A 13,062-nucleotide genomic window follows, 5' to 3' on the forward strand; every position below is an offset into this window, starting at 1 on the left:
TGGAGGGTATATACCCAGCCACTGGTCAGTTTGCCTGTTGACTGAAAATTTCAGCCCAACCCATGTGCTGGGACATGGTGTGGAGCTCAGGTGTCAGGGCTCCCGGCAGTGCAAAGTGCCGTGCAACAGCTAACCTGTCTCCCCATGCTGTAGTGGGGGTTGAAGGGGTTCCCCACCATAGGGAGCAAGAAGCCCAATCTCCCCCCATTGGATCCCGCCCAATCCCTTCCCTGCCACAAGGCTGTGACAAAATAAATAAACCATTTCCCTCATCCGTAGCTCCATTAACCTATATACAAGCTTAATTTTGCAAGCGGGAAGGTGAAAACCCTGCATAGCTGAGCTCAACAGGCTCCCTGGCTGAGCTGACAGAGGTGGTCTCGGATGTGCTGTTGAGAGCCCCCAGATTGTTGGTTCTGGGGGATGTCAACATTCACGCCGAGGGCACCTTATCTGCAGCGGCTCATGATTTCATGGTCTCCATGACAACCATGGGACTGTCCCAATAGTCCATTGGACCAACGCATGTAGCAGGGCATACTCTAGACTTGGTTTTTGCAACTGGACAGGGAGATGGTGATCTGAAAGTGGGGGACTTCACATCAGTCCCCGTGTCATGGTCAGATCACTGCTTCCTGAGGTTTAGACTTACAGCAGCTTTTCCCCTCTGCAAGGGTGGGGGACCCATTAAGATGGTCCGCCCCTGGAGACTAATGGATCTGATTGGTTTCCTAAGGGCTCTGGGGAGTTTTCTGGCTGATAGGGCTGGCTCTCCTGTCAAAACCCTGGTTGACATGTGGAATGCAGAAATGACCTGGGCGGTTGACATGATTGCTCCCGAGCGCCCTCTCCTGAGTAGAGCACATACGGCTCCGTGGTATATCCCAGAGCTGAGAGCAATGAAACAAAATAGGAGACAGCAACCTCTTATGCTTTTTGACATCAGTGGTTCACAGCAATGGCAGTACTCAACTTCAACTGGTTTATATAGCTCTGGAGTGAACTAAAGGGAGAAAAAAATCCTTACGGTCCACTTTGGAGGCCCTGCCCATCAGCTGGCCAATCAATCCCGATTGGCTTTGCCTTTCTCACCACTTTCTAGCCTCTCCTAGGGCATCACAGCACCACCTGATCTAGAGCTTCCCCTTTCTGCCACACCTGTAACCCCCACAGTCTGTAACTCTCTGGTAAGTCGGGAGCCATCTTTCTCTGCTTAACATGCCTCACGCCTGTGAGGGATAAAAGTGTGGGGAGGACTTTGGTTGCCATCCCGAGCTCTTTGGATGAAAATTAGGGGGGAAATATTGCCACTAATATGCTTCCCAATGGAAAATCCTCCACCCAATTAGAAATGGGTGCAAATTTAGTTTCAGTTCATTTTTGATAAGAATTTATCAAAATTCAGATATATTGTTGTTCATATTTGGTATGGAACAAACTTGACATATTAAAAAAAGCTAATGTGACAAGAAGTGAAACTGACAAAATTGTCCTTCTTTATACCCAGTTTGATATAGCCACAAAGAAAAGTGGATGCTCTACCTTGGAGTACTGAATGGTTCTTGTTTCAGTATAGGCTAGAATGACTCAATATAAAGACGACAAGTCCTGGTTTTTGAAATGCTTGAAAGACTTAGATTATTCACCCAAAAGTCTCTGCATTCTCATGGGGCTTTTTAGTGGATGAGTGAGAGTGATAAAACAAGTGAGAGTGATAAAACAAGGGAATAAGCAATCATTCATATGGGCTCATAGAGTGTCTTGCATAAGGCAAGCCCAAAATCTGCCTCTGAGACTCTTCTCCAGTGGCTATTGTAGGATATTTTCCAGGCGAAAAGGAGAATTTGTGAAACAGAAGATGGGACACCTGTCACCATTTAGTTCCACCATGATTTTACACCCTGCATAATCTCTGGGCATTGTCTCCAATCCTAGGCCACATATTTATTCTTCTAGTATTCTCAATAACTCATCATTTTCCCCATGGGCATTTTCTGTTTCTGCCCCTTATACTACTGTCCTACCATTCTAAGTTTTATATAGAATTTATTTGTACTCCTTTGCTCTCATTATTCTTCCTTCTTTATACCCCATACTTTTTGACAGGCCCATGATGCTTTGGTTATTCTTGCTTTTCTTCCGCATTTGTAACAAAAGTGTTACCTGTGCCATAAGCGCATCAGATAGGACAGACTAGAAGTGCAAATAATTCAATGCTACCACTCACTTGATTGCTAAGTATTTTGGATATCCTGTCTCTCACCGTCTCATGGTAATATGGATACATGTATAAAGCATCTGAATGGAACACATCAGGCATATTTTAAAGGAAATGTCATGCAGAATACAGCTTTGTTAGATAAATGAAGCTTTTGCAATGACATCTGTGTTTCTCATTAGGTAGCAATTAACTATTCCCTATACAGTCCCCAATGAGTATAAAATAAATCTGGCTGTGATCCTAAACACATTCTATGCCAGCAGAACAATACAGCTCTAGAGGTCCCAGTGCGTTTAGAACTTATAGCCAATTATTAATAGATTCTTATTCTACACACACTAACAGTATGGCTTTACCCTTAATGAAAGAAATAATCCATATTAAAAAATGGAACTGTACATAGACGATTCATTTTTCTCCTATGTCAAAATTGAAACAGCTTACTGGTGTCAGTGTCGGAACAAATATTAGATGCTATGCGCTGGAACATGTATTTGAGAAATGTTTGTACCATGCTCAATTTCACAAGGAAAAGTCTGCTGTCAATAAGATGGTGATTCATCTTGTGTGAAGTAACACTGGAAGGAAAGTGCTAATGCTGAAGTGTCCTTGCTTCACAGCTGTGACTTGCCCCAGCATTGAGGGTCTACTCTCAGAACATGTCGTCTGGAGGCTGATTTCTGGGTCGGTGAATGAGTTTGGAGCACAAGTCATGCTGAGCTGCAGCCCTGGCTATTATTTAGAGGGTCAGAGACTCATGCTGTGTAAAACTAATGGAACATGGAGTGATGCTGATGAGAGCCCAATGTGCAAGGGTAAGAAACATTTATTTACACAGTGCTCAGTTCTGTCCAAAGGTTTAGCTTCTGTTTATTGCCAACACAACGTAAATACAGGACTCTTATATTTTATAACAGCTTTCCTAAAATGTCTGAGTGCAAGACTTGTTCAAATAAACGGGCTCTGCAAGAACTTGATAAATAAGTACATTACATATAAAAGATTTTACTTCGTTAATTAATTTCCTGTGTATTTGTACAAAATATTTTTTTTTCTTATACAAACCTATTTTGAGCCCATGGTGCTTCCAGACATCCATATCAATTTCAGTGGAGGGTGTCATTTTGCATGTGCAAAAGAATACATGTATTTTGCTGTTTCTTCTACTGATATGATTAAGAAAACTCACTCTTGATGTGAGAAACAGCTCCATGTGCACAGGTTTGGCCTTGGTAACCAGAAGAGGATTCTAGATTGTAGGATTCTCTTTACATATGTATCGACATGCATATGTTTCTTAAGTTAATTATTTGTCCATTCTCAAGCATCCTTATCCAAAGGTCTTCATCTATCTATTGTTCATATTACAGATTAAATGACTTCTGAGTTGTACTCATCAATCACATTCAAGAGTAATTAGACAAACAAGTTAATTAACCATGGATTAACTGAATATCTAAGTAATCCAGACCAATCAAACATGAGCTGAAAAATCTGTTTGATCTTGGAAAATTGAATTCCATTAAATATTTGAGGCTATTAAACTATTTATTACTATACCTCCCAAAGATAATATAATAAAATCATTACAGATTACATTATTCATTATGTAAGCACAGAATGCTATAATTGTATATGGAGTAGAATTCAAAGAATCAGACATCTCGTTCCATATACCTAAGGGAACTTTGGACTCGTGAGTTTTGAACAGCAGTTTCCCCTGCTATAAGGTAAACCGCTTTTTTAAAAATGAGCAAAATTCAAAAGCAGCTTCTGATACGGGATGGGATGGGTGGGTCTGCTACTCAAAGATAAAAGGGAAAAAATCCAAGCAGCAATGCCTCCATGTTCTCAGTCATGCCTAAAATAACTCTGATCGCAAAGTAAAGCCTGGACAAATTTATTATTTATTTATTTATTTATTTATTTATTACATTTCTATACTGCCCAATAGCCGGAGCTCTCTGGGCGGTTCACAATACCAATACCACCATTTTTAATATATCAAACAATGCCATAAAGCCTACAAGAAGGAGGTGATGGAAGCAGGAAGTAAGTGACTTGCAACAACCCTTAACTTCCATCCACAGAAAATTGATTGTACTAATCCACTATTGGGATCAAACGTACCCCAAGAAAATAATACAAATAAAATACCTGGTGGAAGTTATTAAGTATGTCTCAGCTTGCAAGTTATTGAGAGCTTTCCTTTTCCATTAAAGCAATATAGGTGCACATAAGTAATTGAAGTCCATAATATCCAACAATGTAAAGTACAAAACATATATGAATGATATGTGGGATATAATGGATACCATAGTTGTTTAAACATAAAAATGCCATTAATGTACATATAACATAATTACAACAGTAATTCAAGTATAACAGTATTATAACCGTTGTGAATGTCTGATGACAACAAATCTCATAGACCTTGCAATCATAACATGCGTTGTCTGAAGATTCTGTACATAATTATCCCATTTCACAACTGCATAAGAAAATAAACAAAATAAATACAGGAAGCACATTTTATTTATTTTAAATATAGCTTGGCTTGCAGCAAATAATAATAATAATAATAATAATAATAATAATAATAATAATAATAATAATAATAATATATTTCTTACCTGCCTCTCCACTTGGATCGAGGCGGGGAACAACAATGAATATAAAACACATTAAAAACTGATTAAAAACGTAGCATACATGATTAAAACATCCTAAAAACATTCTAAAATTTCACTGGATAGGCCTGCCAAAATAGATCAGTCTTTCTTGCTTTTTTTAAATTTTAAAAAGTTAACATGTTAAAAGTAATAAAAGTATGAACACAGAAAAATGGCAATTAAAAACAACAATAAAAGCCAACAATAAAACAAGCAGCAACGACGACAACAAAGGCAACAACAGCATTGTTGAGTTGATTTTCTCCCATTGTGCAACCACAGGGATGATGCACACCCCTTCTCTTGGCATTAGCAGTGGGTCAGCTCAATCATTTCTAAGACGGCCTCTCTTGATGTCCCAGGCCATTTGACTTTTACTTCTTTATTTGGATATTTATAAAACATGCTTCATCAAAGGATATCAGGGTAGTGAACAATAAATATAAGAAAAGAAATTGTCGTAGGACTACAAAATGCAATAGAAACAATAAAATGCAGTAATATAACAGCATTACAAGGCAGTAGATAGAGACAGATCAACCAGCAGTAAATGCCTTGGAAAACAGAACTGATTGCAAGATTGGTGCCCATTTCACCTTCTTAGGGAAGGTGTTCCACAAACAGTGTACGCCAACAGAGAAGGCTCTTTCCCTAGTTGTCACACAGTGACATTGAGTAGAAGCAGCTTTGTGAGAAGCCTTCTGTGCAGATGTTAAGACATGGGCAGGATGGTATATCAAGAGATGTTCCTTCAGCTATTTGGGTCTTTAGGGCTTTATAGGGAAGCCAAACACTTTTAATTGTGCCCAGGAGCAAATAGGCGGTCAATACAATTCCCGTAAAATAGGTAATATGGCTGTGCCTGTGAACATTCTGGCAGCTACATTCTGCACTAATTGAAGCTTCCAGGTCGTACAGTAATATAATTGCGAACTTACCATGGACCACTGTGGGTCAATTATCAGTATCCAGGAATGGTCAAAACTGGCAAGGCAGCAGAATCTGGTGAAAGGCAGCCTGAGCCACGGAGGCCACCTGGCCCTCCATTGAAATAGATGGCTCCAGGAGTATCCCCAAGTTATGCACCTGCACTTTCAAGAAGGGGGCAAATCTATCTAGAGCAGGCTGCACACCCAGGCCCTGTTCTAGCTCTTTGGCTACCTGAAGCAGAACTCATGCTGTCACTTGTCACTCCATCCCTGCCATTGCAGATGCACGCTCCTCCCTCCTTCTGACTGGTGCACATGCACCCATCCCCTCTTATCTTTGCTCTCATGAGGTATTGTGGGAAACAGCCAAGATCTCATGAGCTTTCATTAGATCTGGAGTTCCTCAACAACAAATAGCTGTTGGCTGCTCCAGATAGCCGGCCAGCTGCTCTCTTGTTACAGCAAATGCCACAGTGAGAAAGCGGCTCGTGGGGCTCTCTCAAGCAGCACTGGAGGCAGTGGTGGGCCCTCCTCGCTGGGGCAGGGGGGGCAGGGTGCAATTTACTGCTCCTCTTCCTGATTCAGGAGGCTTACTGTGCTTCATGGGTGGGCTCGCCCTGTCCATATCCAATCCCTGGACAAGAGAATCACCAAGCCATGGGATCTTCATTTTGTCAGGGTTCATCTTCAGTTTATTGTCTCTCATCCAACCCATTACCAAACTGTTATATCACATTTTGATTATTGCAATGGGGCCTGTGTGGCGCCAACCAGTGCACAACTTTGAAGAATGTCCAGAAGCTTGTTGAGTTATGACTTTAGAAGCTGGTTAGTTATGGCACAGACTCGGTTTCTGGCACATAACCTTTTGTGTTAAGTCTCTGTCTGGGCCTTCCAGAGACTAGCAGAGATTGCAGCGGTTCTCAGCCAAGTCAGCAAAGACGTTAATTAAGATAAAGATTCATGTAGGTTAAAACAAACCTTTTACTGGCAAATAAATATATAATTTAGTTATGGCAGTACAGATACAAATACTTACAAACGGTCAGTCAATACAGCTAACATCAAGTTGGGTAAGGGACACGGAAGTAAATGAACATGAAAACACATTTACTTTTATAGACAACCTGTACAATGATGCAACTCCTTGCAACCCTTAATTGAAGACAATCAGTTAGACAATTATTCAATTATGACACTCAATGTCCAGGTGTAGAGTTGACCTTTAAGTTTCTGCTGAGTCCTCTGCTCTTCCAGATCCTCAGCAATTAACAAAGCAATGGAAAACATAACCAAGATCCATTCCAGGATCCAACAAAGCTACAATTGGTGCAAAATGTGGCAGCTATGCTGCTAACCTATGCACAATATTGAGACTACATTATACCTGTCTTGGACCTGCAGTGGTAGCCAGTTGCTTTCTGGGCTTAATTCAACATGCTGGTTTAGCCTTTAAACCCCTAAACAGCTTAGGACCTGGCTATCTAAGGGTCCACCTGTCTTTGAACCTGCCCAGGTATTAATGATCTGTGAGAAAGGCTTTCTTGAGGGCACCATTACCCACAAAGGCCCATTTGTCGGGCATGGATTGTGTCACTAGTTTTGGAAGACTGACACAAATGTTTTGTGCATTTTTTTTTTGAGTGCTGTTAGAGTATGGTTGACCCTACTTATCAATGGAGGGTTAAGCCTAACATAAAACATTAACCTATATTGAATGCTAAAATAATAAAGTAACTGCCAATAAGTATGGAGAAGAGAAAACACAACAGTTGCAGCAATGAAATGTAAGGCTGCTTAAATTACACTGAAGTCTCAGTTAAGCACAGAATTGTAGCCCATATTTCATTTTCAACACTTAGTTGTTTATTTACTGTATTTACTTTAGAGTGTTAGAAAGACTAGGTGGTGTGTGTGTGTGTGTATGTAGGTTACTGTGACAGCTTAAAATGTCATTACTTTGCTATCTATATAAAGGTTAATAAATGAACAAACAGCATATTCTTAAATTGGCAATTGAAAAATGTTGAGGGACATGAAGAAGGCTGTATAGCCTTTATTGAAGGATTAAACGCTATTCCATTTAAGGTAATGAAAGAGAATTTGCTCTATAAATTATGAGGCTTGGCCTGTCTAATAAACTGCTGCTCGGAAACTTTCACAGGGATGAGAGGTTTGGAGGATTCTTCACCTGCCTTCCTAGGAGGTTCACTCCTTTCTTCATTTACCACACACTCTATCAGGAGAAAGAGAGAGGAAAAGCAAGCGGAGACCTTGAGTTCAGCAAGCATGAACCTTTCTTCCTCCCATAGAGCTACCTACATCCTGAAGTTTGAAGGAGGTCTTGAAGCTAAATGAAAAGTAGTGGGTGCCCCTCTGTGTGTCAACTTCTCTAGGGTCTGACGTGATTTTCTTGGAACCTCTTGCTGTTGCCACATTGTAAATACTTCATGTTCTCTTCTCAGTTATCTCCTGTGGAAGTCTTCCATCTCCACCAAATGGTAATAAGATCGGCACCTTGACAGTATATGGAGCCACAGCAATCTTCACCTGTAACACTGGATATACACTAGTTGGGTCTCACGTGCGGGAATGCTTAGCAAATGGCCTTTGGAGTGGAACTGAAACACAATGTCTTGGTAAATACATATACAATGTCTTTCCAAAGGGTCGGAATCTAGAAAAGGAGAATGTCTCATGTGAAGAAAGTGATATTGATTTTATACATTTAGTTTATACGTTTTTAGTAAATGATATTCTAGTTAAGTTTTTTAATCGTTCCTTTGTTTATGCTACTACTTGAGGCGATGAGACTCTGAGCACTGAGCTTTGTAAATGGGTTTGTGCTTAATGGAAGTGAATTTTTCATTGACTACTCACACATCTGAGAATACCATTCTCTTAAGTCATTCTGGACAATGATCTTACCTTAGGGTTTAAGCGTCCATCAGAACTTGCCTTTTCCAATCGACTTTTGGGAAGCAGAATTTAGCTCAATTTTGACTGCCCAGAGCTTACAGACCTTCTCATTTTCCATAGACTAAGTGGGATGACTATTAATGGACCATCTAGGAGCTGGTGTGAGTGGAATGATGCCTGATCTTCCAACCATGGTTAGCAGTTGGATGGCTTAAGAGAAAACGTAATCCTAAGAAGCCTGTGTTGTCACTAGTGTTGAAATAATTTTAACATAGGATGTTTGTGAATACATTACTTCTGTCACCAAAGCTGGCATCTTCTACAATCCATATTAATGAAGCTACAAACATCAGCATTACAAAATAGGTTCCTTAAAAGCATATATTATGTCAATTTAAATTCTCATTTCCAATTTGAACTTCACTAAACTGTAACTTGTCATTGTCATAGGCTTGTTACAACTAAAAGGCTAGATTTTTCAGTCTGTTTGCTTTTATACGAATATTTTCTGCCTAGAATTTAATTGCAATTGTCACTCATTTCAACACAAATATGTAGATTGTAAAGTGGTTGTACGGATTTCAAATCGTGTGTGTGTGTGGGGGGGGGGGATATCTAGGTACATTCAAAACCCCATGCCTCCACATAAAGCTTAAAATACATTATTTTATGGAACAGCACTAAGAAGTGTGTGTGTTCAGGAATTCCAGATTCACATTTCCATTTTAATAGGAAACATTTTCTGCAGTCCTCTGCAACATCACCCTATGAAAGTGCCATTGAAATCAATGGGGTCTGTGTGTGTTGCTCTAACTTCATGTAGGGCTACATTTTTTCTTGTTATCTGTTGGAAGCTATACCACAGTTTATAACATTTTATCAAATGATAAAAATTCTGGAATAAAATTGCTTTTAATTAACTTTATCATAAATACACAAAAATCATTGTTAGTGAATAAAGTCTGTAGTATACCGTAGACCCTCTCTAAGAGGCAACCTTGCAGAAGCACAGATATTTCCATATTTCTAGATCTGAGACTCTCTATGTAGCTCAATATTGCTTGACTCATACAGATTTCCTCTACTTGAGTAATGTATGTATTTTCTCCATTGTATTCCATTTTTCCCCTGTGGGTTCTCACATGCACAGAACCTGTAGACCAAAAGAAGAAGAACTCTCCAGAAGTCTAGTTTACTGGGAGAATTCTAAAGAATTAACCAATCTATTAAGAAATGTTTAATGTCTAACATTAATTCCAGTTCATTTGCATCTTTTTCACCCTGCTATGTTACTTACATCCAGATTGAAATTTGTAGCAAACAGCATGTGCACAGTAATTATATATTGTTTTAACTTGGTTCATGGTTTAATTTGTTTTTAACTGTGCATATTTATTGTTTTATACTGTATGCTTTTATCTGTACGCCGCTCTGAGATCTTAATGATATAGGGCGGGATATAAATGTTTTAAATAAATAAATAAATAATTTGTACAACGTTCCAAAATTAGAATGGAACATTGAACTATTCCTATTGTATCAGTTCCAAGACCAGATATATCAGAAGTCCAAAAGCCAGGGGGAAATTCAGATGAGGAGAATTTTGGAAGCATCCCTTCTTTAGCCATTTAGTTCAACTCTCCACCCTCTTTCCAATTCCCAGTTTCCAAAATAAGCTATATTATTTATCTGAGCATACTTTCCCTTTAAATCCTGTAATCTAGACTAAAAGGAGTCATGTTTCACAATTGTGAGATAAGAGATTTTACCATAGTGTGAAAATGAACAAGCACCACCCAGAGTATGCTTGCAGATCTTTTGAAAAGAACTCCTCAACATGGATGTGGCTGCGGTTTCAACATCACACTATGCATAATAAATGTGCTGACCCTAAATTGAACTAGTTAAATCATTCTTCTTCTTCTTCTTCTTTAAAGGTTTCTGAAAGTATAGTTTATATAAGTAACAGCCTCTTTAATATACTTAGGACCTAATTGGCTTGATTGGAAGTTTACATATATTTCGTGTTTTATTGCTTTGCTCCTTCAGTTCTTGAACTGTTGGGGTATTTAATTTAACCAGGTTCAAAATGACAGGAAATCATTAAATTCACTAAGTGATGTGATCTGTAGGTGAAATGAATCACATAGAACGTGCACAAGGCTGTCAGATAGGAATAATAGTGTCATGTTCCAAGTTAGGCAGTATGAGATTTTCTGTATTCTAATAATTCTAGCTTCTTTATAGCTACTGCATTTCAGGGTGGGTGTGTTTTTGTTGTCATGAAGAATAAAGAATTCAATATGGGAATATTTAGATTTAAACTGATTGTGAGTATCAACAGATGTATCTTGTTTCCATAGAGCTACATATTAGGGTACATGGGATTGTTAAATGCCAAAAAATATATATGTTTGCCTTACACAACTTTACTCTTGCAAGTTACACTCCCTTCTCTCCAAATCTTTACTTGCCTACTGAGTTTAGGCTTGGGAGTCAGGTTGTTCTCCAGAAGTTCACAGAGGGCTTTTCTTCACTTTGGGATGGCACCTCCTTCTGCAGCACATAGCCAGGACCAAAGTGTTACTTCTTCTGTGGGAGGAGCTACCTAGATCTCCCAGACCAGTTCTGCATAATAAGCCACAAGATCAGGAGAGCTGGTGCTCTTAAGAAGACCAACATGTGTTGCTAGTTAGGTTTCTTTTCCTTACTTTCTACTTACTTTCACTTTCTCTCCTCTGTTCTTCTCTACCACTTCCCCTCCAACGAATCCAGGCAGGGACCATGGTTTATACCCACCTAGAATCCCGGGAAGGGGGTTGAGTATCAGGCATCCCCCCATGTGGGTGGGTAGACTGCAGCTGCCGGACTGCATGTCACACAGCAGAAAAAAGCTCTTCTATGCATGGTCCTTCCCTGCAGGTGCCATGTGAGCAGCTTTTGTGATGACTGGCAGGAGCTAGCCTTGTCATGCTTCTGGTCCAATCTGCCAGGGAGGAAAGAGAGGGAGAGGAAAATGGAGGACAGGCTTGTTGAGGCCCAGACAGTCTTGGAGGCCTCAAAACTACACTCTTCAGCAAGAAAAGCAGCCACAGATTGGGGTGCATCCAGCATACCACAAATAAACTGGTGCGATGCATGGACATTGAGGTGAATCTTCCCCCCTACACAACTGGGGATGGGGTGGTTACATTGTTCACCTCCTGTGTCCATGATCTGGTGTCCCAGTGGGTAGCCATGGCACTACCTAATAGGGGGATGGAGGGGGCATGACAGACATCCCACTCTAATTCTTCCCCAATTCCAAAGAAGAAAAGGGAGAAAGAAAAGAGAACCCGTAGATCCCAAGGCAGGTCTACTTGTAAACATGAGAAGTTCATAAACTCAGGTCTAGATCTTCTTTCACCTCCTTCTGCTCCAGGACCCCAGAGGGATTTCCTCAAGGTCGCTCCCCAGAACCTTGGGGCACCTTTCAAAGACAACCTGCTCTTCCAAATCCAGCAAGGGATGAGGGAGGCCCCTGAGACCCTCCAATGCCTTGGAGGGAAAGAAACCCAAAGGGTTCTGATTGGGACCTTGACTCCCAATCAGAACCTAGTGATAAGGAGGAGGGGGCACTTTCTCAGGAGGAAATAGAAACAGAAACCTCCCAGGTCAAGCTCTTTTCACTGGATATCTCCTCTGTACTTCTGGCTTTCCCACAGATTCCAGCTCTCAGGGGAGGCCCAACTAACTCAGCAGGCAGTTTAGGACAAAAAGGAGAAAAGGCAGCTTTTCCCCAAAAGCCTACCAAGCCATTGGCTATCCCTCTGCCAGAATCCTTCAAGGAAATCTAGAAAGCCAACCCAGCTAAGCCAATTGCAGTACACAAGCTACCCAATAAGCTTTATTCACTGCCCAGCAAAGTTACGGACTTAAAGTGCCCACCATGAATGCACTAGTGGCAGCCCTCACCTCTATTGCCATCATTCCAGCAGACGGGGAAGGACCTGTGTGACATACATGTGGAGGAAGCATGGGCGGACTCACCTGTGACTGATCCATTGGATGCTCTCCCCACAAAACTGCCTGTTGGGCCATGCGAGCTTCCTTTATGTTCACCTAGAACCAACAAGTGCTTGACAGCCATCCACCCTCAGTCTAGAAATGACTCATTTCTCCCCACTGCGTAAATGGTGCCCGTAAATAGGACCTTTACAGCTGCTATTTTTGCAACTGGGGAAATGCACAATTTCCGGAACCTCCATTGTGATGCATAATGGAGGCTCTGGATGATGGTAGATGGCTGCCGAGCACTTGTTGGGCCTTGTGGGAGTTTGGA

General features: G+C 40.6%; 1 protein-coding gene across 1 annotated transcript in view; it reads left to right on the plus strand.

Moving 5' to 3' along the window:
• CSMD1 (CUB and Sushi multiple domains 1) overlaps positions 1 to 13,062 on the plus strand; it is a 1,175,554-nt gene that overhangs the window by 1,095,012 nt on the left and 67,480 nt on the right. Inside the window, exons 51-52 of the mRNA XM_063125095.1 lie at positions 2,842 to 3,036; positions 8,288 to 8,461. Of these exons, the coding sequence (XP_062981165.1) occupies positions 2,842 to 3,036; positions 8,288 to 8,461 (369 nt within the window). The remainder of the gene's footprint in view (positions 1 to 2,841; positions 3,037 to 8,287; positions 8,462 to 13,062) is intronic.

Source organism: Elgaria multicarinata, chromosome 4 (assembly GCF_023053635.1).
Source record: "Elgaria multicarinata webbii isolate HBS135686 ecotype San Diego chromosome 4, rElgMul1.1.pri, whole genome shotgun sequence".
NCBI classification, from domain to species: Eukaryota; Metazoa; Chordata; class Lepidosauria; order Squamata; family Anguidae; genus Elgaria; species Elgaria multicarinata.